The sequence below is a fragment of the Drosophila melanogaster genome, chromosome 2R (genome assembly GCF_000001215.4).
Source record: "Drosophila melanogaster chromosome 2R".
Classification (NCBI taxonomy): Eukaryota; Metazoa; Arthropoda; class Insecta; order Diptera; family Drosophilidae; genus Drosophila; species Drosophila melanogaster.
Window position 1 is genome coordinate 16071566 of NT_033778.4, and position 27137 is coordinate 16098702.

Consider the following 27137-nt stretch of genomic DNA (forward strand, 5'->3'; position numbering starts at 1 on the left):
GGTGGTTGTCTTTTGGGCTTCAAGGAACACGATCAATACTTTTCTTAGTTATCAAAGAAGTTATCACGATCAATCCAAGGGAAATTCAATTGCTTTAGCATAAGCAAGAAATATAGAATGCATTATACAAGTTATGGGCTCATTAACAACTTTTTCTATATAAACATAACTTGTTTAGTGCTGTTATCCTTTTTAATGTGATCTTTGATAATAAAACACAGGTTATGAGAAACTGTAAGTGTATACCTAACTTCGCTCTTACCAACGAATAGATATTACTTTAGATTTTTTCTCTGCTTTGCCTTAACATATATTAAAGAAGCTGTAAAAACAAAAAAACAAAAAAAAAAAAAAAAACAAGACAAGAGGGGCGGAGCTGGCATTTAAAGTACGGTCGCCCCACCCGCACTCCAAAAACCATACACGTATGTGGTGCAAGGTAAGAGGTGGTAAGGTGGCAAGGTGGTTGCGAGTCTTTGAGCTATAGTAACAAGTATGTCTCATATGTTGGCTCTCTGCCTTTTACTTAGTCGGGCCAAAGGCAGCGCAACTACAAGGACCTCAAGGATGCAGGAAAAAAACGAGAAGAAGGAGCAGACGAAGGAGCAGATGGTGGAGCTGGAGGAACTGGAGGAGCTGGAGACAGACCGAGCGACACAGTCGATGCTCAAAAGTCAATTGTTTGTGCCTGCTTTGGAGGCGAGTCTGCATAACTTTGCGAACGAACCGACACATAGAAGCCATCTGGACCCACACCCACGCAATCTGTTTGGATGTATCCGACAATGAGTTTAGTTTTTCCGCAGTGGAGTCCTTGCGAAAACTTGTTGCTGCCAAAGCCATCGAAGTTTGCTAAGCGACTTTAATTTGCCGCAACTTGTGGCTGCAACCGGAGATGCGTGGTGGCATGGCGATGGAGTGTTTGCTAGCTGCAGGATCTTCGCAATGGAGTGGCAAAAGAAGTTGCGGCAAAAGCAATTAGCCGACTGCAGGAGTGGTGGCAAGTGGTGGTGGGAAAAGTTCTGAAAGGATAATTACCCACGATCGATTAACCTTAAGCGATCTTTTCTCAGCTAAATGGATTGCTTTTTAAAGAAGTAATTACACTTCTATGCTATTTGCCAGTACATCCGGTATGTAAAAGTATTTTCCATTCCTGCATTAGGTCGTTACATAGCTGGTTATCCAATTTTCTTCTCACACTTGTGCATATCGAAGTTCCATCTTTCGTTATCCTATTACCTTTCACTCCTGTTTTCCAATCTCACGCGCTTTTCCTCGATGCGAATTTCCTTGATGATACTCAAGAGTCGCGACACTAAAAGAAAGATAGAGTTTTATGAGCCATAAATATGAATTAAACATGCGATGTTGAGATGGAAAATGTTAGATATGTGCTCGAAAATATATATATATATCTGATATGTGTTTTCTATAAAGCATCTTAGAATATTGAACGGAAGCTATTGCGCGCTAAATTTAGAATGTTTCTAGTGCCTTTGGCTCACTTAGGAAACATTTTGCGATGAAAGAAGAGCTTCCTCGCGTGAGAAAGTCTTTTAGCTTATGCCTTTCTTTTCTCCAAGGACTCAGCAGACGATACAGGCAGAGGACTTTTCGGTAATCTTCAACACAATCATAAATCAAATCCTTGTCCGGAGCCGCAGGAAAAATTAAATAAACTCGTTGAGGCGGCGGACAAAGCAGACAACAACAAGCTAAAGGACTCGATCCAGTCGAGAAATCCACGATTGTTCCTGGGTGTGGGTGAATGTATGCATGTATGGGTGTGCTGCTGCACATGTGTGTGTGTGTGTGTATGTGTTCTGCTCTGTCTGTGAGTGTTTGGCCTACTTTTGTGCGCTGCTGCCGCGCCGCCAATCGCCTCCCACTGGCTCCAGCACCACCCACTGGTCCACCCATCCGTTCCCCATCGCCGTCACTTTGTTTATGACGCGATTCGTGGATGGAGGGAGCAGAAGGACGAAAGGGAACTCCCCTGGCAGCCTCTGTCTGGCATTAAACACATTTACACGCCCATCTGGCAACAGCTGCTCCTCTTTGGCGTTCCTCCTCTCCGTCGCTCTAATATGCATACACCGCGGTTTAAGGACTCGTATCCTTTAAAGAGAACTACACATGCTGATTCTATAGTTGTAAGACAAACTGCTTAACTTTGATACAAGGCTTTTGATACTCAACTGTGCTTGCCAATATCCTTAATGATATATGATATTATATTACTAAATTGACTTTTGGGTTATACCTAACACTTTTTTCCAGTGTCCCTGCTGGCGTGTCCTGGTCGATTTGATATGCAGATGGTGGCATGGGCATGCCGTTGTGACTCCTGTCTAGGTGGGTGCATTTCTTTTGGTTTGTTGCCATTTGCATCTTTTTACAGCCGCCGTGATTCGATTGCGATTGCAGCCAAATGGTTTTAACGGCAAACGGGAAGCCGCCGTTGGAAAAAAAATGGCACAAAAAATGGCCAGGAGGGCGCAACAGGCGGATGGGGGAAATGGCATCAATGGGCACAATAAGCATATAACAATGACATGAAAGCCAAAGTGAACAGGGTTGGATACCCGCTTCCTGGCGCTGCACTTTGTGTGCCATTGTGTGCCGCACGGCGGACGCATAAGACGAGGAAGGAAATTGTAAATGAAACGCATTTCAAGTGCTGCTGGAATAGAAGGACAAGCTAGCAAGCAGCAAGGGTGCCACACGGAGCAGCATCCTGGGCATAAAGCCAAACCAGAGGCTGGCAACGGGGCGTATACGCAACGCTGACAAGCCAGCAGTATCCGCATAGTCCGCCACACCACCAACACTCACACCCAACAGGATTGAGTTACAGCTTGTGTCCGGGGCCAAAAGGCGAATGGTGTGCCGCCACATATGGAGCAGGCTTTAAGTGCAATTGTATATCCTTGCTCGGTTTTTGCGGTATGCGTGTGCGCGACATAAATAATACAGAAAGCCAGACTCGGGCTCAGACTGCCACTTGGTTCCATGGTCACATGGTGGCTGAATGGCACTTCAACCCACACCCAAGTCCTTGTGCGGGGCGGAAAATCTAAGCAGACACGCTCGCGTCTACCCTTTCATGTAATTATTCATGTAATTGTCATCCGAACTTCATAAGATTTCATTTAATGGGCCATATACCAAATATAAATTGGCTTTCTTGATTTATACGAAGCGATGGTATACGAACACACACACCCACACTCGCTGGCTGTTCCTTCTTTTCCAGGGACATCTATCTATGTCCTGCCCAGCCTCATGCTCATCCTCCAACCACCTTGCCCGCCATCTCATTCTGCCCCATCTGATGCTGTCATTTTGCATGCCACAGGATCCTGGGCAACCGACTGAGAGTGGCGATGAGAGCTCACACCGCAAATCGAGTTACGAATGCAAATCTCTCTCGGTGTGTCCGTACTTTTCCATTTCCACGCCATTCTTTTTTTTTTTTTTTTGGCCAAGCCGTTTGGAGCTAGATGAACTGGAGAAGTTGGTCGGTTGGCTTGGCCGGCGTGTCCAGAAATGGACACTGCGACAATTTGTGGCAATTACATGTGTTATCCCGCCCAGATATTCGTCGTTCGATTGGACAACTGGCTGAGTGTAATTACGTTCAGGGGTTCCTTTTGTCTTAGTTCACTCATGGCGTATACGTAATGCAGTTAGCGCACAAAGCTGTGACAATCTGTTGGATTTGTGTCGTGAAATGTGTCATGCCAAAATGAAGTTGCTAATCATGAATGTAAATGAAATCTTTAGTCTGATGAAAAGTAATATGGAATATACCTAGTCAATATTCAAATATCACTGTAATTGTAAAGTGATATTAAGCAGGTTCGCAAATCTTAAATAAATCTATTACATTTTAGCTTGGCTTATACTATCAATTCCTTCTTTCTGTACCTGTATGAAAGTGTTTCCCTAATCCTTCAAATTCATTCAGTAGAATTATTATTTCCTCTTCGCTTCTATTCCGACATGCATGGGATTTGCCCTTTGAATACTTCCCGCTGTCAAAGAGCAATAATCTCAATTGTCCACAATATTGTATAATGATCTAGACATCTCCGTTCCGTCTATATATATATATGTCCATTCATTCATTCAACCGAATCCAGGAACTCACGGAGTTAGAAAGAGATGGATAAGGACAGTGGCACATGACTCTGTCGCACGTTTCGCAGTTAATTTATATTCATAAGTCAAATTGGTGTACAATTACCGCCCGATTATGAAAACGAGCAGAGTTCACCAGCGGGGTGGTGTGGGGTGGTGGAACAAGCGTCTGTGCCAGCTACCAACCCCGCCTGCAATCCTCCGCCTGGAGTCCTCCAGCTGACAAGGGTCGTGGCATGGCGCTGTGTGGCACCAACGTCTCCATATGGAGCATGTTGCTGTTGGCTGCTCTCTATTTTTTAATGCGGCGACAAGTGAAAACAAAACAGCCAGGAGCAACCCCCAAATGACACTCGCCAGGACCCCCCACTTAAACTCCCCAGCAAGGATCAGCGCGTTGCCGGGATAACCGTGGTGGGACAGGACAGGACTAGTTGATGAGCTGGCGCCAACGATGACTGCGGCATGTCAGAGGATAACAGAAACATGTCATCCACACACACACACTAAGACACACCCAGTGGGTCACATCCCGACACCGCCATCGAGGTGAACAGGAATTGGGCCGCAGCTGGGCTGAAGCTAACCCACACTGCGCCTGCGACGCTCTGGCGGCATTAACGAGCAGGAACGTCCAGCCAGCCGGGTTCCAGTGCCAGTGCCCCCATCTGCCCCAGCTTCCAGTTCATGTGGAGCCTCCACTCGGTGAAGCATATCTGTATATTGTATTACATAGTTCATTTGAGTCTGGCAAAAAGTAGTAAGCATGTATTTAAAAGAATAGCGCAAGCTTGTAGTTATTTATTTATATTAACCTTATATTTATGGCACATAACCTGAAGTTCTTTTCCAATTAACTCCAATTTAGTTAACATATGCCTACCCTTTTTTGCGAGTGTAAAACTAAAGTCACAGCATCGGCTTGCCCGTCATCGTCGGGCGCGAAATCTGTAAAGTCAGCCACAATTTTGGCGCCAGTCTGCTGCTCAGCCAGCTGTGCGTGCGGATGCGTGAACGACAAGTGGTTGTGCCTGTGACCCCAGGACCAGGACCAGGACTCCATCTCCTCGTCCTCCGCCCTGCCGAAGGGATGGCAAGTGTGGAAATCATTCCGCCATGCTTCATTTTAATTTAGTCGCCTTAAACGTATTCAAAGCGCGTGCGGCATGCAGCTCTAGATCTAGTTTTAATTTACTTATTGTTGCCGCTTCAATGGCAATGGCAACCTGAAACGGAGGGAACTCCCTCCACTCCCTGACCGTAAACCTCTTGGGCCGAGCCAGTCTGGCCAAGTCGCAAACCCCGTGGCTCCATATGCTGTACGTTGGATTTGTAACTTTATTAAATCCAAGTTGATCGAGCATCCTTTGGGGCTTTGCGCTGGCTGAGTTTTCGATTTGAAAATGAGGTCACAGTCGCCAGCCATATGGGAATCGGGTTTGACTGTTTGCCGTCGCCTTTGAAGCTCCGAAGCTGCCTGTGCTGGCTAAAAGTGCTGGAGTGGCGCGGCACTCTTAGCGTCGCGTTTTGGATTTCAGAAGGAGACGAGCGTAATCTGAATACGGGGCGGATACGCGTTATTGATGCGTTGCCAGGCCACGCGCCTTAAAGTATGCAACTGTGGGGAAGTGGGAGAGTAGAGATCTAAAGGAGTTGGGGCAAGATGAGTGGCAGGCAGGCAGGAGCTGAGTACTCCCACAACAAGCAACTTCCATTAGCCGCAGAAGATTGACTTTCGAGTCGCGGCGAAGAGCCACGGATTAGTGGGAGTGTTCCGAGGCTAATGATATACACTAGCGTCGAGTGAAATTATAAAGTGCGCAGCAGCCACTACAATTAATTTCGGAGCATTGCAGGATGGCACGCAAGTCCTGCTCCTTATTACGCACGACCTTCGTGGCAGACCAACACCACCACCCCCCTCCCCCCTGCCCATGCAGCTTTAGTTGATTTTTAAGCCAGCTTAAGTCGCGCTGAGCAGGCTAGAGATGTTGGAGTCCTCCATCTCGAGGACGCCATGTTACCTAGCAGCTTGCACAGCATTTGCAAATTAGGTCGCGCTTCCACACTCTCGTCTCAAGATTTGAAGTACTGCAGATGCCCGCTACCAGATTGGCATGATTACCCAAAAAAAAACACACACAAACACACAGCGAAAGGCCAAAAAGCCAAACAATTAGCCGAAGTGGCTTAGCAGCGGGCGCCTGATTGAAATTAAGTGCAATTCGAACGCCGACACGAACTGTGTGCAATAAAAGCAATTTACCTAAAGCCCCCAATAGAGTGTCCACAGTCCAAAGTCCATAGTCCATAGTCCAGAGTATCCGACCCGCGCAGCTCTTTCAATTGGCTGACAGGACTGGCTGTTCGGCTCCTTTGAGATCACCTCCTGCGTGTCGCCATACGTGTGCCACAAAGTGTGCACTGTCGAAAAAGTGTGGTGTGCTCTCAAAGGATGTGGTAAAAAAAAGTACTAAAGACTTCAATTTCTTCTATTTCATTCTTTTAGAAATTCATTAGAAAAAACCTTTTTCCTTTGCTTTTTCAATTTAAATTAAAAGTTGATTTCCGGCTTCAATCATAGGACTGTTCTCGACTTTATTTCTCGCAGTGCATGTTTTTCAGGCACTAGATGTGGGGTATTCGGCGGGGGGTTCGTTTGTCTGAGACCGGCATTAGCGCAGCAGGTTGCCAATGTTGGCCATTGTTCCTTTTTGTGCTCGGCTAGCTCCACCAACGCCACCTCCTCCACATTCTACTCCACTTTTGTATTGCCATTATTTTTTTTCGACGCTCTCGCCTTTGTCCCGTGGCAACATAATTGATTTGTGTCCTGTCCACTCCACCACTTCTCGATGTTGCCACCGCCCGTTGTTCAATTGCAGGAAACTTAAACCTGTTTGGGAGCCACACATGTAGTGACGCTAGAGAACTGGACATGTGGACACATACAAATCATGAGGTTTGCCCAGGCATTACAAATATTTCCCATCGATTTGTTACCTTTACGGCATTCGCTGTTTGTTCCGGCATTTGTCACCTTTTGAGCTTTTTGGCCCGGGTTTGTTTTGTGATTAATCTCAATTTGTTGAGATGTCCTGGCTGTTTACGCCGACTTGCTGACAGATTTCTCTCGGGAATGGAGGTGTGAATTTCACTTCCGAGAAGGCAAAGCATTTGATGGCATCCACACTTGTTGCGCAAAAACAGCAGCTTGGAATGGGAAATTTGGGGGCTCTTTCTTCGCAGAATGCCAAACGGAAATGGTTTTAGTGCAAAACCAAAAAAAAAAAAAGAAAATCTATTGTTTTCGCATCGGCCAAAGACAAAGGCCAAAACGCAATGCACGTGCCACACTGGAGCTCAGATTTTAGGCAGTTGATGGATTTGCCGTTTCCAAAACAATGTGCACACATATCGTTTGCACGTGGCATAGACATTCAATGGGGATTCCATCTTTTGTGCACGCTATTATAATACACACTGCTGCATCCATTTGATAGCATGTAAGACTATAAGTTAATTATAGACTTTGTTGTTTCTGGGGTCGGTAACTTAAAAGGCACAGCAAAAAAAAAGGTCAACTGATTACGGCCTGTTTGGCAACTTGGCCAACGGCTTTTCAGCAATCACAGAGAAATTTTGCCAACGCAATTAGGGTTTGGGGCTCAAATGGCGGTGGCGATAATGAGCGTTATGGCAACGCAATGTAATGGAATCTGAGGGGGAAAGGACCTCAATGTCAGCAGCTGTTTGATTTGGTTTGGTGACAAAGGACTCGAAAAAGAGAGAGTTCCAGCAAATGAAACTGAATCTAGTTATATAATCAAATTGTGTATGCACATGTTTGTTATCTACTAAGCAAATGATAAATATACTTTAGATATCTGCATTTCTACAAACTAGTTAATCAGCAACTTAAGACTTTTGACTAAAGTTAAACTACTCCTATATGCAATCATTAAGCTTATCTCTTGATTATGCAAAAATGATACTTGCAGTTTGTAATAGACAAAACAACACTCATATGCAATGGCAACCGTAAAAATAATTAGTGCAAATGTAACTAATCTAGTTACATGTGTAGTTTGTATTATTTTATGCATTACAAGTGCCGTTTCGGCGGTTTAACTTTGTAATTGCAGGTCATACGAGCGCTTAATATGTATATTTTGCATATCCCCTGGAATCGCAGCCACATAGCCAAATGATTCGCAGCGGGCAAAGTTGAAAAGCCAAACATTCGCCGTATAACAAAAGTTTTTTTGTTTTCCCACCGCTGCCGGAAAAGTCGAGCCAGGTGTAAGCTGTTTTTCCGGGCTGGCGTGTCCTAGAGAGAGGGGGGGGGCGGCATTAAAGCTACATGGAGGAACACCCGGATTTTCCACACAGAAGCGCAGGGGCGAGGGGCGTGGCAGCAGGATCACAAGGAGCAGAAGAAGAAGTGCTGCTATTTACGTTTCCTGGGAAAGTCGTAAAAGCGTACAAACGAAACAAGCAAGAAATGTCGTTTCGACTGCCGAGGCAAACAATACAATTTGTTACCAATTAAATGACTGCGTTGCATAATAATAACAATAACCGTAGCAGCAACAATAATGCCACCCACCATAACCAATGGGTCCTTACACGCAGAAAAATGCTGTGGGCATTTACACAGTTGAATACTGGAATCATTGCTTTCATTATTATCCATCATAATCGAATGCTTCAGGGTTAAAGTCGCATGTGAACTTATGTAACATGTATGGGGCATAAGTACCTTGTGGGCAGTATAGCTAAGAGTATAGAAGCCAGATTTAAATCTGACTTTCATTAAAATGCTCGCTTAAAAATAGAAAACTTCCAGTAATATACTGCTCCCTTTTATTTAAATGTAAGAAAAATGTATATATATCGCGCTATCTACTATTTATATCCTATAAACTTTAAAAGGATACAAGCATATTCTTTCACAATATACCATCTACATATATAGGCTACTTTGTGGTATCACTTTCGTGTCGAATTTTCTCGCGGTGCAGCCACACAAACACACACGCGATAGACAATATTCCCCGCTGGCGTCAACGAAGCCAAGCAAATATGTGCGAGTTTAAGTGTGTGTGTGTGTGTGTGTGTGTGGCAGCATCCGGCGCGTATTGGTTGCCAAAGTAACGGGAATCAATAGCTTGCGAGGAGGAGTGGAGGGTGGTGGAAAAGTGGGCGGGGAAGGATGTCTTTATTAGGCGGCAAAAGCGACAAGAAAAACAAATTTGTATTACTTCATTATGTCAATGCTTTTGATTTGACTTTTTTGCCTATACAAAAAACCCATACACCACCCACACCCGATTTCCTGCTCACTTTGATTCCATAATTCGTTATGGAATTTCCATAAATTGAATTTTTCTTAAATTATATTACTAATGGAACGTGGAAGTTGAGACGGCAGCAATTAGGAAATAAAACACTGGCTTCTTTTGTATCAAAATATATAAATGTTTATTAGAATCCATGTATATATGCATACGTATATCCTATACGGACATATGTATGTACATACGTACGTATGTATGTATGTACCTTTATATTCACGCAGTTAGTTATTCTCAATAATTATTATAATTATTGCATGTGTTTATTGATTTGCCTGTGTATTTGTGGAGGGTACAGCTCGCTCAATTGAAGCCAATCGAATGGCAAACAGATTGCATTAAATATACAATAGTTTCTCTGATTTTTACTGAATATATATATCTATATATATATCTATTAATTAAACGTGCAACTCGACCATGGCCATTCGGTCAATTTTTCACAAATATGCACAATTATTTATTTGATTTGGAGAAAAATTACAATTTTCCAGCTCTGTACTTACTCTTGTCTATGTGTTTTCTCGTGTGTGTGTGTTTTTGTTTGTCTAAAAAAATATTCGCAAATATTGGCAAATAATAATGCAACTAAAATCGTATCTTTGGCATTTTTTTTATTCAAAATAAATTGATACCGTTTGTTGTTATTGCTGCTGTTGCTGTTGTTGTTGTTGTTGCTAATGCGACCGCTGTTTGCTCGATTACAAATTACATAATGTAAATAATTCAGCGGTTGAGCTTATGCAAATACACAAATTAGTTAATCGTACTTAGTTTAATAGGCAATTGCGTAGCACTTTCGTGCACATTTTCACGACGACAAAATCAGTGTCCTCTCGTAAAGTAATTCAATTTCATATTCAAGTTCAATTTCCATTTCAATTTCATTTCCCATCCTTCATGCAACTATTGCTCTAACTTAGGCTCTGGACTTCCACTATAAGTTCATATAAAATCAATGCTTTACTCACTACATGTTAGTTCGATTCAGGGATAAGGGACGGTTGGATTAGGTAGTAGATAGTAGTAGGTAGTAGTGTAGTAAGTACTGCCCAACTAGCAGCTACATATAAACTAATCTAACCATTTCACATAGAATTATCCAAAGGGGAGCTTGTGAAAATCATTTAAAACTAGATTCTACTTTAAGTAATCAATTTTCGTATAAATATTTGTGTGTGTGTGTGTTGTATGTTGTATGTTGTGTGTCTGGTGGATATGGTCTGTTGGTTTGTCTGTCTGTGGGAAGCACTTGTGGGTAATTAGGAATCGTTTGGTATTCAAACGGCTAGTTCGATCCGAGTACCTGGATTATTGGCAGCACTATTGTGGGTTCGATTGCTTCTTAGAATGTAAAATAATCAAGCTCCTTTCGGACACGTCCTTCGCCGTACGTCCCAGTAAGTTAAGCCAATGGTAAAACAACTAAAGTACTAAACTCAATTGGGCACCAAACAGCGGCAAGTACGCAGCCTGCCTCGGTGGTTCCCCTGATCCTTTGATGGAAATATGCAGCATAGTGGTCCGATAATTCAAAAAAAAAAAACATGCAAGCAATTCAGCTTGAGCAAATCAAGCTGAAAGTCTAATAGCTGCCCAGGGACGTGGGACGATGGACATGTGTGCCTTCTTTCTCGCGTTTAACTTAATTTTAGTACAAAGAGTTTTAAATGCTATGCTTAAAATGGGCTCGTGTGCATGTGTCTGTGTGTTTTTCAAGCTCCGATGCTTGTGTCCTAACAAACACCATTTGTGTCCTTGTGGTTCGCGTGGTTTACATATAAATTAGAGTACATACTAAATAAATAATATGCAGCATAGTTCATCGATTTGTGTTTTGTGTTAGTGATACTCGATAGTCCAACGGTGTAGACTTTATGTTTGCCAGTAATTTAGCACATGATTGTTTCTCCATTCTCGGCTAATACAAAACGTTATCCATAAAAAAACTCCATCGACTTGGCGAATACTTCTCGGCTGGGATGCAGTTTCCCTCAATTCGAATACAGTGTCCAAAGAAACCAATTTGCACTTGGATATATACAAAAGAGTTTGCTTAGTTGCATATAACTTGTGCCAAATCGGTTAAATATATATATGTATATATCTATGTAGATTGTGTGGTTAATACGATGCGATTGTTATTATTGTTGCAGTTGCTTCCAATCTGGTTTGCTGCTTTCCTGCTGCTCTTGACACTGATTTATGGCGACACATATGGCGGTGGTTTGCGGTAGGAGGGCGTGGCTGGCGACTTGCCACGCACTTCCCGGCCGCCCACAACCACCGATGGTGGTGGCACATAATCGTCCACGTCGTTGTCACCTGCAAGGAGTACACGATTAGCATATTATAAATATAACGGATCGATGTGGGCGCACCATTCATGTTTGAGGTATTGTAGGATGGTGGCAGCAGCGGCGGCTTCTCGTCCTTGAGTATGACAGGACTCTTGTTGCCGATCTCGGGCTTCTCCTCGTACTCGTCCTGAAAGATGACGGGAATACCCTTGGCACGGAAGGACTTGCGCTCCTCTTCGTCGCCTAGAAAGCAAATCGATAGATCCATTTTGTAAAGCAGTGTAATTTGAATTGAGTCAGTTTCGCCGGCCTACCTAGCTCCATTTTGCCGCTCCTTTGGCGACACCAGTGCAGGCAACAGGCAATGATTGAGGCAGCCACAAGCATCGCCACAATGATCACGATGGGCCATACGAACGTGATCATGTAATCCTCGCCGAAAGAGGACTTATGTGTAGGCTCTTCGGGGCGACTAGGTATATAATCAAGTTGGTTGGTGTCTATGTTCTCAGTATCTATAATGATATTTTTTAATTTTAAAAATAATCATATGGTAAACTAACTATGCAATCCTTACGATGACAAATACTGAAGGGCACCACCGAAAAGTTGGTCAAATTGAGCTCGGGTCCCAGAGCCCGTTTGGCTGCCTCCCTCAGGCTGAGGTCACTGTTTAGGTAGACACTCCTAGTCATGGCCACTTCCTTCTCCCGACAACTGTTGTGCTTCCTGTACAGCGTCGTATTGTAGAAGTTCACTATGGTGCCATCGGAGTCGTGGTGCGTGGTTATCGAACGGATCTGGATCTGGCCAGTAGTAGGATCTCCATTCAGCTTCGCTACACGCTCTACAAACTTCCGCTGCAGATCGGCATTGAATCGCTCGTGTTTGATAGACAGATACGCTTTGAAGAAGAACCCAAAGTCACGCTTTGGCGCTGGGCTAACCACTACAACCAGGGCATCATGGGCACTCAGGCCACCACTGTCTTCGGCGACCAACAGATATTCCTCGGAACCAATGTCACCGCTTTTCGGAATGCCATAGAACTCTTCGTTCTTGGAGTCGAACTGCAGCCAGTGGCGTGGGCTAAGCTCAAGGTGATCCCTGGTTTTCAACGTAAGAGTCAATTGATTGTCGTTCGCATCATAGAAGGTATCCGCCGGCACTTTGTAGACCAGCAGCTGGCCCAAGCTAGCGTTAACGCGATCCACCTGGTTGCGTGGCATTGGAGGCACATTCTTGGTCATGTGTTGCGTGGGCTTCACCTGAGTTAAATCCTTCTGACAGGATCCGATTAACTGTCCTGTTATAGATTTGATTCCCAGCTGTGGCTGAACCAAATCACTCAGTCTATTGGCATCCAGTCGTGCAATAATATCCTTTAGTTCCTTTTCGGGACACTCGCTGGTGGGCAGCGTTTCATTAAAATACACGAAGGTGGCACTGTGTGGATCGTGTGGTGTCTGTCGGATCTCACGCACCACCACTGCCGAATTGGTGGAGTCATCCAAGGTTCTGGCCACCGCATTAATGAGCTTCAACTGCCAATCAATGTTGTGACCCGGCTTCTCGTTGATCCGTACAAAAACACTGATCTCGTGGTTAATGGTCCTAACCGCTCGATGCTGCTGCACACTTATCTCCACGGTTTCCGTGACACTGGCGTTGCCCGAATCCGTGGCCGACAGGCGATATTGCCAGCGGGATACCGTGTCGTCCAGAGGTCTACAAATGAAATGAGATTCATAAATCACAATCCTTGTTAAGACATTTTAGTGAACCAACTACTCACAGGCCATAAAGCTCCCTCTTGTCGGCGTTAAACTGCAGCCAAGAGTTCGCCTTTAGCTCGTGGCCATCCTTGTCGGTGAGCGCCAGGCGGAGATTACCCTGATCCTCGGCATCGTAAAACGTTTCCGGTAGCACATGGAAGGTGAAGGCCTTGCCCGATGTGACAGCCAGCTTCTGCAGGCGTGTCTTGATGATGGGCGGACTATTCTCTTCCGGCTGCGGTTCCATGTAGTCGGTGGAGACAAAGTTGCTGCTGATGCTGCTCGACTCCGGAGTAGATGCCGTGGTCGTGGCCACCGAAGATGTGGGCGTGGCGGGCGTCGACAGCTGTTGGCAATGAAGTGAGTTTAATGTTATTAGTAGAGATTCAAGCGTTGCCAAGGGAATATGTCTGATGTTACCTCATTATTGGCCAGGCTATTGTTGCCGCTGCTGATGGCATCGGGTTCTCCTCCTTCCTGGGAATTACAGGGAAATTATTAACAGTGAGATGGCTAATTGGCGACAGATGGCTGGCTAAGTGTCATGCTGCAAAGTCATCGGCTAAGGAGGCAGGCAGAGTGAGTGTGTTAGCGAGTGTTAGTGTTAGTATAACCAATACGGATACGGTACGGATACAAGTAAGTGCTCCATAGTGGACATGCAATTACCAAGGACCTCATGCAGGAGCTCTGGTTAGCTAATTGCCTACTGCCCTTACATGCTAAGTGCATTTGGCTGGAAGCAATTTCCCCTAATTGGATACGGGATAAACGGTGAGACAATCGGGTGAAGAGGGGTTTTGTTGAGAGCCGGAATGGTGGTATTGTACTTTCAAGAGCGGGTGGAGGTGCAAATCTATGGCTTAACATCTAAATTGCGATTGCGATTGCGAGATTTCACCTTAGAGCTAATCGTGCGGTGCGTTGTGGACTCTATATGAAATTCGCTTTCGCCTGCTGTTGTTGCAGATGCATTGGCAGTTGTGGCTGTTGCGGTTGCTGCTGCTGCTGTTGCTGCTGCTGCTGCTGCTGTGCTTGCAATGGCAGTTGCAGTTGCAGTGCCAGTTGGCTGTGTTGCAGTAGCAGTGCCTTCAAAATCGTCGATGGGCAGCTGGGTGCTCAGCTCGAGCTCATTAAGCACAGTATTTGGCTGCATATATTTTTTTTTGTGTTTAATTGGTAACAAATATGAGTAGGTTTTTTCTCCAAGGGGCGGAAAGTGGGCGGTTATCTACGAAGTTCCTGAGCAACTCAAACCCTGCATACCATCTTACTTTATGTACTATGTACGTTTTTTAGGACTATCATACAAATACGCTTAATCTATATATAGTTATTTATACATCCTGCTATCCTTCACTACAGAAAAAAAACTAACTGCAGCTACACAAAAAGTATGTACACTTATCTTTATAACTATTTGCTATCTAGTCAGTCTAACATTTATGCTCTCGTACTTGCCAACTCCACTAAAATCTTGTACGGCAGTTACGTAAATGTCCTGTCATTTTGTGGAGTTTGGCTTTTTTTTATGGGACGCTACGTTTACACAGCACAAAGGCAATAAAACACAATATCAATATATGTATGTATGTAAAAAGAGAGTCGTGAGCTAAACTAACTTCTGACACAAAGCGCCGGTGGAGAGAGGTGGAAGAGAACGTTTTACAAGTGACAACAACAGGGGACAATAAGGACATACGGACATGAGGCACGCACACGTACAACGGCGAGGCAAAAAGGACACTCGTTCGTAATATACACACACACAGAAGCGACATCATTACCTTTGGCGATTCAGACAGTGTTGTTGTTGTTGTAGTTGTTGTTGCTGTTGATGATGCTGTTGTTGTTGTTGAGACTGTTGCTGTTGTGCTTGTTGTTGTTGTTGATGATGATGATGAGAATGATGATGCAGATGTGGTTGGTTGAGTGGCTTGTGTTGGAACGGATGACGATGGAGGAGGTGAGGCGGATGAAGATGATGAGGATGATGTGGTGGCTAGGCCATTTCTGTCTAGCTCTGTGGGCATGACCGTGGGTGAGTTAGCTGGGGACAGGTGAGGGGTCGACACCGAAGTTGAATCTTCACCAGCTTCGCTGCCAGATGCAATCGATGCGACGGGCGAGAACGAGGACGACACCGAAGAGGTGGCGTCATAGGGTGAAAAGGGCTTCTGTGTTTCGCGAGCGGACATCGAGGGCGTGGGCGTGGCCGAGGCCTCCACATCGATAGCCGGCACAGCGCCGGAGTCCACCGAAATTTCTTGCTCATCCAAATCAACGGGCTTTACCATTTCCGTGGCACGTGTGGCCGCCGCACTGGTGGTTTCGTCTGGCACAATCTCCGCGGCCAATGGAACTCCCAATTGCTGTAGTTCCACTTCCTCTTCATCTTCACCATCGTCGGCTTCGCCCAGAACGGGCAGCTCCTTAATATTCTTCGTATTCTCAATCGTCTTGCTGATGACGGACTCCAGCTTGGAGACGCTCTCTTCGATCTCCTCCTCCACGTCCGGAACCAGGGGAACAGCCGACGAAGAGACGGATTCGGGCGACACTATCTTCTCCGACACCTCCAACTTTTGGGTTAGTCACAGCGAATGAGTCGAGTTGGTTAGTTGTTGAGGCGATTTCGAAATGGTTTACATATTTTACAATATATTTGGTTGGATTGGTTGATAACATTAACACACAATTAGATCGATATACACATAGTGAGAGAACGAGAGGAAGATAGCAAAAAGAGAAGAAAGAACATAAACACCGTATGATGAATTATAGTTATTTTCAGTGTACGCATGTGGGTGTGTTTTTTTTTTTTTTGTGTGTGTTCCATTTAGATGCATGTGTGGGTGTGTGTGCAGTGTGGTTTTTTGGATATTATTCCAAATTGCGGTTATTAACAAAGTGCAGTGAAAACAAACAGAACCAAATAGCTTCCGGAAATCAAAAACGTATCTAGACAGTAAGTCCAACGCGATCCATACATATCCATACAGATACACGTAATACATACATATGTCAGCATGTGTGGTTAACCAACAAGTATGAACCGCGGGTATTCTCATTTAAACGTATGTATCAGTTAAAGAAAACACCCAGAGAAACCGAAACAAATATGGCGAATTGTCTTCAAAACAATTGGCCCCAACACTCACCGCTCCGTGATGATGTCGATGGGCATGTGTGGTCACTGGTGGCACTTCCGTACTGGGCTCACTGCACCCATTATCCATCGATGGCATACGAAATAAATGCGAAATTATCAGTTCTATGCCACACTCAGGTGAAAGGGTGATACTCACGCAACTTCCTCATCGTCATCCCCATAGTCGTAGTCATCTTCATCGGCACCAGAGCCCTCGGATTGACGTCGCTTGCGGTTTGATCTGGAGTTGAAGGACCGAGATTAGTGTGCCACATTAACAGGAAATCAGATATGCGGTTATCGACTTTGTTATCAGTAAGTTCTATATTTAGAACTTTACGTTTCAAAACAACTTCCTCTCTAATAAGCCTGATGACTTCTTACTCACCTTGATTTCAATTCCTTTCGCCAAATGAACCACAGCCCGAAGTTCTCCTCCGTCAAAGCGCCAATGGTGCCATCCTTCATTTGGTGGGCAATCTGCTTGGCTATCGGTTCGCCCATCACAAAGTAGCTTGGACCACAGCCGATCTGAAGAAAGGAATGCAATGAGTAGCAGATTAGATTATCATAAAAAGAAAATGTTTTTATTCATTCAAATATAATACAAACCATGAAACTGGCGCGTCCCAGGCGACGATTCAGGGTCTCGATATTCTTGTTGCCCTTGCCTCCTTTTCTCATGGCCAACTTGTGCATGGATCTCAGTTCGCGTTTAGACACCGAATCCAGGGAAATGAATTCCTACAAGGAAATACTTTAACTAATCCTTTTCAAGCATTTTTGGCACAACTAACCTTGGGTATGGCAAAGAACTTGGCCAACTTGGCCTGGACATGAGCTCGTTTCGTGGCCGTCAGCTCACTCCAGTCGTGCTTCTTCAACAAAAGTGAAAGCACAATTTCACTCGGAGTATTTTGGCAACTCATCAATTCCGTAACATACGGATCCTGTTTGTAGGCGGGCACATCCTTTGGCTCAATTACAGGGACCTTGAATGGAAATTGAGAGGGATGTGAAAAATATATAAAGATAACTAATGTATAAAGATTATTCATCTGTGTTTTTATTAATGAATTTGTTGTTTCAGTTGCAAGATAAGGTGAAAGTTAGCATTATAGATTGCACAGCCGAAAACCCGACAGCAATCTAATCTCTAAAATGGCTAGCTTATAAGTAGTTTCCAAAAAAAAAAAAACCCACTCTTCATTAATCAAAATTCTTGCAATTTCCAAACCAATTTGATTACTTGTGACCCACATGGGAAATAACTCACCTGGGAGTCGTTGACATTGAAGTCCCGCTCGCCGTGAATCCATACGACGAAGTCCAGGAGAAGGAACAGCGACAAGCTCGCACTGGCCGATAAGAACCACTGGAATCTCATGTTCGGTTCCGTCGGCGATATGTGTCGTTATGTGATATAAATATGAGTCCAAAGAATGCAGTTTCGATTTCGGTTTTGTTTTGCTGGTTCGGTTTTAGCTGGAGCTACAGTTTCCCAGCTGGGATTTCGCTTTCGTTTGGAGAGAGAAGAGAAAGGGGATGCGTCGATGCGGCATTTACATTATCATCTTCGTTAGCAGCGCCTTCACCATCTGCAAGTGGAATTTATGGGGAATTATTATTATTATTAGACATATTTTATGGCGCAAGGTCTTTGAGGGAGGAGTTGGAGTAGGAGCAGGAGGTGGGTGCCATCCAACATGGTCTATGCTAATTAATTGTCGACTGGGTTCGGTGACCCAAACCCAATTTGTGCTTCGAGCATTTGTGTCTATGTTGCTGCAACTTTTCCTCCGACAAGTAATTAACATAAACAACCGTCAGATGTTGTTGTTTTTCCGGTATTTGTGGGGAAAATTAACGCTTGATTAACGTGATGCACATGATCTTTTTCGATAATTGAAGAAAAGAAAATGGAAAGTTCGACTCGAAAGGGGCATTTAATTAAGCCACCACTTATGACAACTATGGGTGAAGGGGCAAAGTCGGGCGAAGACTATTGCTGTTTGATTATGAATAATTCACTGAATTATTTACGTCATACTAATAGAAGCTACCCATTCAATTGGCATCCCAATGACACTCTGCTCCAAAGTGAGCATCCAATTCGAATCAGTACAACCCTTTCATGTTGCTCCAGTCCACTTCATGGAGTACTCGCCATAAATTTGTTAATCCCCTCATTGAACACGCATCCCCCCCCCATCTACGATTTTCATTTGGCTCAAGCTTGTCTGCTTATCATCGACTTCTATTTATAGACCCATTCGACCAACCACTCCCCAAATAACTCTTCGATAATCATTCAACGCAGGCATTATCGCCGTACAAAACCCCATACCATTTTTCGCTGCGGGTTCAAATGAGGCGACCATGTGTTGCAGTTGCGGGGAGACGACACAAATTGGGGCAACATTGCACAATTTGCAGCATTCCGGCTGAATGGGGTTAATGTTTGTGACTTGTCATAAAAATGCATAGGGAAGTGGAGTGAAGTGCATGGGAATGCCTTAATTGCGGCATTAAATGTGCGATGCTACAAAGCACTAACTATATACTGCATAGGGTTCGTCACTTGCAATCGATATCAAAGGAATGCCTTCTTCAAGAAGCATCGACTACTATTGAGTTATTGAATGCCATAAATAATGGAAATTATAATTGCTTATGCATGCGCAACTAAAATATCATTTGTTTTTCCATCGCATCGCATTGCATCGATTCGTATTTGTGTGTTGTGCTGCCTGCTTTCTAGTTAAATTTAATTGAAGACCTCCGTCCGTGGAGACCCAGCTGGAATAGCAAATGAGAAATGAGAAATGGGAAAAGGAGGAGGAGGAGGAGGAGGAGCTGGAGGAGCTGGCCCAAGTGTCAAGCGGCGGCAATATGCCACCGATACAGACCTCTTGTCCTCTCCCTGCCAAACACCATATATATGCCACCATATATGAACTTAAAATGCAGCCAAGCATGCCGGGGCCATCAGTCGTTCGTTATACCCCATGAACACTCCACTCCACTACGCTCCTCTCCAGCTCCGTGCCCCGGATCACCCCTTCCATGCTCCCTGCTCTTTGGCATGAATGAGAATGAGACTTTGGGCCGAGTGTGTAGTGTATTTGCTGGGTATGCAAATGAATTAGCATTGCGCCAAATGCAAAAACCAAAGAATCACCGGAGGAGCATGGGGGCAGGGCAACGTACATACATACATACGTAGTGGGTGCCGGAGCAATGAGAGAACATAACTTAACAGGCGGTATTACAAAACAAGTTTTTCCGTTGTTTCAGCCTGCTGAATGCAACGCTTTAGATGGTAGCTTCATGTGGCGTCTGCATGTCCAGTGGACGGATGATGGCCACATCCATGCTGGTTCACTGGTTCACTGGTGCCGCCAGTGGAGTTCGAGGGTCAGCACATAAATTGAGCCGACACAAAGGCAAACTAATAAAGGTACAAGAACAATATAGAAAAAAGAGCCATAATGATGGCGAGGATGAAGATGTGGTTGATGCTAGTGCACTGGGAAAAATCAAACAGATAGATGGATTTATTCATAAGATACACATAAATTATAGTTGACAACGTATAGCTTTAGTTGCAAGAGAATAAATCCACTCCAAGACACGATATTTCATGATTTAGATAACATACGTTATTAATGCATATCGATTGGATTTTTGGGTTCGTTTTACACACGTTTTAAGGAAGCAATCAATCTTAAAGCGATACCTTTTATGCATGATTTTAAAATATCTAATTTCCAAAACCAGTTCTTTGGCCATAGAACCCTTTTTTCCAGTGTGGTGCCACCGCCCACGCAACGCGAGCCTTTCAAGTGGGCCGACTTTTATACATCGCCATCATTGTTGTTGTGGCATTAATGTGATTAGAAAAGAGGGCCAAACATTTAGAGCCGGCACTTTGCGATGGTTGCCCCTTCACTCTATGCTATCGCTGCCACTCGTTTCAGCTCTTCCCGCGGGCAATTAATCGTCTCCAGAGGTTGCGCCCAGTGCAGTTCAGTTCAATTAGCCTTGGTTAACACACACACACACAAGGTGGCTTCCACTGCATCATCATCTTCTTGCAACTACGTGACACAAAAGATGTTGATTCTGCAGCGGCAGTGGCAGTGCAACAAAGAAATTCTTTCATCACAGAATGCAGCGACCGCATAAACAAATTTATTTTCATTTTCCGTGCACCCAGACGCATTACTCATCCGAGCCCATGGTTTTTGGTCGCATTCACTTGGTGGCCCAAACTTTTTTATGGCATTTTTTTGGCACTGAATGAATATATGTAATATGGTATTCCCAAACTTTAACTTCCTATTGAGTTTTCATTATGAAATCATTCTACAGAATATAAACCATTATTCACAATGTTAGACAACTGACTGATAAGATTGTACAGCATTTAGAACTGACCTTTGCTGACTCATACAAGAAGCTAGGCCCATTTCAACCAATACTCTATAATCGTATTTTTTCCCTTTTCGAACAATAAGAGTGTTTCATCTTCAATTAGCTTTCAATGTTGTCTTCTGTGTGGTTTCATCTTTCCCGTATTAATTCGGTTGGATTTCTTGTGAAATAATAAACCACAATTGTTCCAACTTTCCATGCTTTCTTTTCGTTGCCAGCAATTTTGTTTCCTTACCCCTTCGATCTGGACAACGGGTAGGGCAGGGCCGACTTAATTAATTTGATTCGCCGCACTGGGCGAACAATTCCGACGATGAGCACGATGAATTCTTTGGGGGGATGGCATAGAGATGGCCAGCATTGGACTAATGGATTGTTGGTCGCTTGTATATTGTTTACGATGCTGGCCGATTGAAAAATTGTTATACACAGGAAAACGCACACGAGTACGAAATTTGTGTACACATGCTCGTTTGCCCGGCGTTTGACCCACAATCTTGTCGTTGGAAATAGTCTTATTGAAAATATGCTTTGTTGCACGCATCGCCAGTGAACTGGAAACTCAAAAATTTGGCTGGGGAGCGTTGGAAATCCCCAGCTCTATACAGTGGAAAGCAGGCCATGCAATTACCAAAAATAGACCAAAGTCTCTTGACTCCACTCAATCATCGCCACGCATTGGCTATGAGTTTTTTTTTTCGGTTCCCGCCCATTGGAATCCAATGCAATGGGATATCTGGGCTGGTCACGAAAGGCGTGTCGCATTCTGGTTTTTTACAAAAAAAAATAAAAACAAAAAAATTAAAAGCCCAGTACACAAAACGAAAGGCAAGAAAAAAATACTTTATAATGACTTCAGCAAAAAAATTGTAACCCAAACGAGGGAAACTCAAATGAAAAACAAAGCGATACGTCAAAAAAAAATTTCCATGCCTCGTTGGTTGTTTCCTTCATTTTAATGATAAACAAAAATGTTCATAGCTATAGTGTAAGGCATTTTCGATCTAATAAAATTTTCATTTATGTACGAATTTTATGTATGTCTTTATTTTTTAAAAATTCGTAAGTCTTTGCATTTTGAAAAACAAATTTCGTTAGTGGAAAGAGCCTAGTATTTGCTACAACTTTGAAAATTTTGAAAATACTTTCCAAAGAGATGTTTGTTGTTTTATCGTATTTAACGATACACAAAACCAGCTGGATTTTCAGCACTTAAAGAGCATTTCTTAGTATATGATCTTTTAGTATCCGATATTTCCAGCTGCTAAAAAGTATCTAAAGCAGTCCTATTTGATTTATCAAAGAATTGCTTATCTTTAACTTGTAATTTCGAAAAATGCTTTCGCTGATCTTCTATCACATGTACATAAATATGAATATCTGATGACAGCAGAGTCTCCCGAATTCCGAAAACCCAGTCCATTCGATTTCCCAACTCAGAATACCCTATGATGTCATGCGTGGATCTTATGACTTTATTCTCCAGTCCGCTTCACGCGTTTCTTCTGCGTAAATAAAAACAATCCGAAGAATCAACTGGAAGCGCGACACATGGTGAGCATTAGCATGGCTTTCACAGATAGCGCTTCTCTGCCCCGAAAACCAAAAGATATGATATGATAAGAGTGGTTAGTAAAGTAGGCTGATATGCATATCCGATAAGGGGGCTAACGAATAAAAAATTGAGAAAACCATCAAGGTGTAACCCAATTTCCGGCGCATTGCCCAAGAGCCCAATGATCCGTGGAAAGCGGGCCCAAAAAGGTGTTAAGCCGATTCAAAATCCCCGCCACATACATACGTGATGCACTGGGGGGCAGTTAAATGGAGGCGTTGCCGTGGTTGCAGTTGTCGCTGACACAGATGCGCCCATATATATATGTACGTGTACATATGTATATCGGTAATTCATAGAGTTAAATTGAGTGTAATTAGGCTATGACGATGATGAAGACCAATTTGGTGATATGCATAATTGAAGTGGGTTACGGCAACAGAAGAAGAAGGGGCAATTGCAATCCGATTTCCAATTAAGACAAACAAACCATGACAAAACGATGGCTAAATTGGATAACATCTAAATGCGCACAAAGTCGAAGTAATTGTAGTCTAAATGTAATTTGATTAGAAATCACGCGGCAATTATCGCTTCAGCGAAACTGGAGAAGTTCCCAGAAGTCCGTGGCCCAAGGAATGGTGGTGGTGGTGGTGGTGGTGGTGGTGGAGTGGTGCCAGGGGAGCACCTACAGGTTGGGGGCATTGCTCCACTCCCCAGTACTTTGCACCACACTGGCCAAAAAATTGAAATTGAAACTCTTTTATGACCAATACAAACTACTTTACATGAACTGCAGTCGAAGTTAACTTTTCTAATGATAGATGGAGCTTCGAGATATGCAAATTCAAAAGTGCACACTTTTCTCGCAGTGCACTGAGTTGCGGAGTAAGAGCAAAAATATTTTTGCGTGGGGCCGATGTCTGCAACTAATACTTGATGCTTGGGGACTTGAGGTCTTGGGCAGGGCATCCGCCAAAAAGGGGATACGGGGCGCGACGGACAGGCAGGGCATCCGCCATTTTGGCCAAATGGTGGCGGCGTTGGAGTTGCAACAGTTGTTGTTGCTGCTGCTGCTGCTGCGTTGGGAGCCATGCGCGCAGTTGGCGATCAAATGAGCTCCAAGATCTGTTGCATGCATAATGATGCCGTCTGTTGTATATCTGCTCGCTGTCGCCGATGTTTCGTTAAATTGTCTATGTGTGCTTGCAGTAAGCACAGCAACAATAACAGAAAACAACAGCAACACAGGCCAATGCTAAAAACAAACATAAAACAACGCAATGCCATAAAGTTCAAGCCAACAACACACACAGCGCCACTTACTCACTCTCGCACACAAATAAATAAGCAAGCGAACACAGATACTAAGGCGTTGATGAAGACGACAGACAGCAGATACAAGAGCAACAACAACAAACAGCGATCCAGTGCCGGCTGGTTGGAGAATTGGACAGCTGCCGCCATGATAGATACGATACTCGCACTCCGGCCGGCCTGGCCAAGTATTTCTGTACTTTAACGGGCCACGGAGAAGCGCAAAGCAAAAAGAATTGGTACTAAGAAAAACAAGGCGACTGAACAACGAAGTGTTGATCCCCTTACTAACTAACTAACGAATACAAAAAATGAAATTTAACATCAGTTACAGTTTATAGAAAAGGTAAACTTTACATAAGAATGCATAACCTAACTGGTTAAAACAAACATAATTCAATGAATTCTTGTTATCTTTTGCTGGCAAATTGGTGCCTAAACTTCGGCTGTCTCTCCTTCAGCACAAGTTGTTTTCATATTATCATATTATCATAATCAAATTTCAAAGTTTATATCTATATAATCATTTAAGTATTATTCTTGCATTTAATTTGCTAAAATTAAAAACAAAAGGCTTTCAATCTATCAATCCAATTAATTGCGTGGGTGCCACAAAGAGAACTGCAAAAGTGAAAAGTTAAGTTTTGAGTCATCAAAAGCGAGAATGTAAGCCCAATGACGAGCCATCATCCAGATGCGAGGCCAAAACAGACATTCTTATAATTAGTGAAAAAAGCGGGCGAAAAAAGGGTCTGCACTTGACACGCAACCCGGGAAATGGTCGCTCACTCCCACACAAGCGCTAATAGGACAATCCCAACGCCCCCCCCCTCCACCGGGACCGCCCTCATCGTTGGGCCAGCAACAAATTGACGCAATCTGATTAAAAACGCATCAAAATAAAACTAACTGGTGGCGAAGGGAAACCGGGGAAATGGGCGAAGGGACAACAACCTATGCTAAATGCTCGTAAAAGTAATTTTGTTGGCCCACACACACAAACACACTTGCACGCAACACACACACGTGCAGAGACACTCACACAGAGACACGTAATTTAGGGGTGCTGGCGGAAGTGAAAAGGAAACATCTAGTCCTCTTAGAACAGCCGACGTCCCCTTTTTGCGTACGCAGCATCCGCAAAAGAGTGCCGAAAACTGAGTGGTAATGCCGGGGATTTTCTACAGTAGGCACTCGCGAATTGGGAAAAACGTATGATAAACCAAGCCAGTTTAAACAGTGGCAAGCATAAAGTTAGTTAAAGCCTATGCCGAAATATTATATAATATAATATGTACATAAATAGATAATATAACACATTCAATCAAAAACCAACGTTGATGAGTTAATCCGCTGAATGCTAAATATTGTGTCAATAAGCTATTGTACGTATTGTTCACACATTCTATGCGTTCTTGCGTCTGAAAATGTCGACCTATTTATTTTTATGGTAGTAATAAGTTTTTATTGCTTTGCCAACAATTGTATATTATGTACATGTGAGTTTTACGTTTTAAAGCAGAAATTGTTTACTCACATTAAAACAAATCTAGAAGAACCTGAAATGTAACTCATTTAAAAAATTTCATAAATGGTCGCAGTAAATGCAGTTTTAAACTTAACTTCATTTGGTTCCTGCGCACCAGGTTCCACTGTACTGAAACATTGGTGCCGTGTATGGCCAAAAATCACAGTGCGGGCGGAAACTGAGTGCCGTCATCAAAATACGCACACACACACACACACGTTGGAGAACACGGGGAGAGAGCAAGATAGAAAGGGGCAGACAGATGAAATCAGAAAAAGGAGAAAAGGAGGAGGAGGCAAACGGAGTGACAGCTGCCCCATTCGCATCCGGGAAAAAGTGGCCGCTAAAATCATTTGTTAAGTGCGGTGGCCATGACAACTGGACCAAAAGTCGGAGGGTCCTGCTTCTGGTCAGATTTTTCAATTTTTACATCTCCCTCTGTGCAGAACGCACACACATATGCAAGTATTTCCATCATCATCCACACCAGCAAACAAAACAAGAACAACAGCCGTGTGCAGCCTCCTGCCCCCTTTTACACGCAGAGAAATAAAGTATAGCAAGTCGAAATTTAGTCGAAATACATTTTAATGCAATTTTATTCATCCTCTTGCTTGATAAGGCTAAATAATATGCTTTTATAAAAACAGACTGCGTTCGAGACCCTCAGCGAAACTTTTTCTAACGAGAATAACTTTTCGATATCAAAATAATTTATTCATTATTTCGTCCAGTGCATCCATTTCGCTTCCGTGTTTCGAAATTCAATTTATGTATACTTTATGGAGCCGTAGCCGGCTCCCCAAGCTCCATTTCGCCCCCCCTTTTGCCCAGTGAGGCGGAGAAAATTGTAAGTTCAGGAAAATCGATTTTCTTGTTGTATTTTTTCTGCCGTTCTTCATTATTTTTTTGGCTGGCTGCAGACATGGCTAATTGGAGTTCTTTTTGTTGGCATCAGCTCGTGAACTGAATGCTGCAGTTTGCATCTTTACTCACCTCGTTGCGCTATTTTTAATGCACCGGATTCGGATTCGGATTGCCTGTTTCGGGGATTCGATTCGGGACTCTCCTGCCCCACTTCCCCACTCTTTTGGCCAAAGAAATTGCGTCCAGAGAGCGACACTCACACTCGCACGCACAAACACACGCACGTACACACGACTGCAGCAATGTTTCTCTTCAATTGCAGAGCGCTTTTTTATTCTATTTTCACGAGCTCACTCGCGATTTTACGCACTTCTTTTCGGCGACAACTATTTCGTTTGAGATAGTAATTCCGTGGAGTAATTATGCTTCACATGCTGCCTGTTTTCCGAACACTTTTCACTTTTCTTTCTTTTCTATGCAGCTGAATGGGAGCAGAAAACAAACGCAGCCCTAACGGCACCGAGTTGTGGTTGTTGTTGGCTAGGCAGTGTGACCGCAACTGAGGGTGGAAAAGAATCCGTTGCGGAAAATATACCGAAATGTATCTTGTGGATTCATTTGCAACAGCTGCGCTGCCACAACCATCGTGGGTAGCTAGAGATGGCACAATACCAATTCGATATATGTACAACCAAACATATTCA

General features: G+C 43.7%; 1 protein-coding gene and 1 long non-coding RNA gene across 6 annotated transcripts; both read right to left on the reverse strand.

The window, feature by feature from the left end:
- Positions 1–6629: 6629 nt before the first annotated feature.
- lncRNA:CR43415 (long non-coding RNA:CR43415) lies at positions 6630–7254 on the reverse strand. 2 transcript variants are annotated; one of them, NR_048124.2, is made up of 2 exons: positions 7150–7254; positions 6630–7078 (listed from the first exon to the last, which is right to left on the reverse strand). It is a non-coding gene; the product is annotated as a long non-coding RNA:CR43415 (long non-coding RNA). The 2 variants fall into 2 exon arrangements; NR_048123.1 differs by having other exon boundaries at positions 6630–7042; positions 7099–7254.
- Positions 7255–9610: 2356 nt separating this feature from the next.
- Positions 9611–26999, reverse strand: Dg (Dystroglycan). Of its 4 annotated transcripts, NM_176183.3 has the most exons (15): positions 26563–26999; positions 18006–18327; positions 17527–17721; positions 17342–17473; positions 17118–17260; positions 16887–16970; positions 16740–16800; positions 15366–16160; positions 14480–14728; positions 13999–14055; positions 13599–13924; positions 12381–13531; positions 12118–12318; positions 11885–12046; positions 9611–11828 (listed from the first exon to the last, which is right to left on the reverse strand). In NM_176183.3, exons 2-15 carry the CDS (start codon positions 18114–18116, stop codon positions 11707–11709), a joined length of 3789 nt encoding a protein of 1262 aa, NP_788363.1. In that variant the 5' UTR covers positions 18117–18327; positions 26563–26999; the 3' UTR covers positions 9611–11706. The 4 variants fall into 4 exon arrangements, with proteins under 4 accessions (NP_788363.1, NP_523756.1, NP_788364.2 ...); NM_079032.4 differs by lacking the exon at positions 15366–16160 and having other exon boundaries at positions 10102–11828; NM_176184.4 differs by lacking the exon at positions 14480–14728 and having other exon boundaries at positions 10102–11828.
- Between the last annotated feature and the right edge of the window lie 138 nt (positions 27000–27137).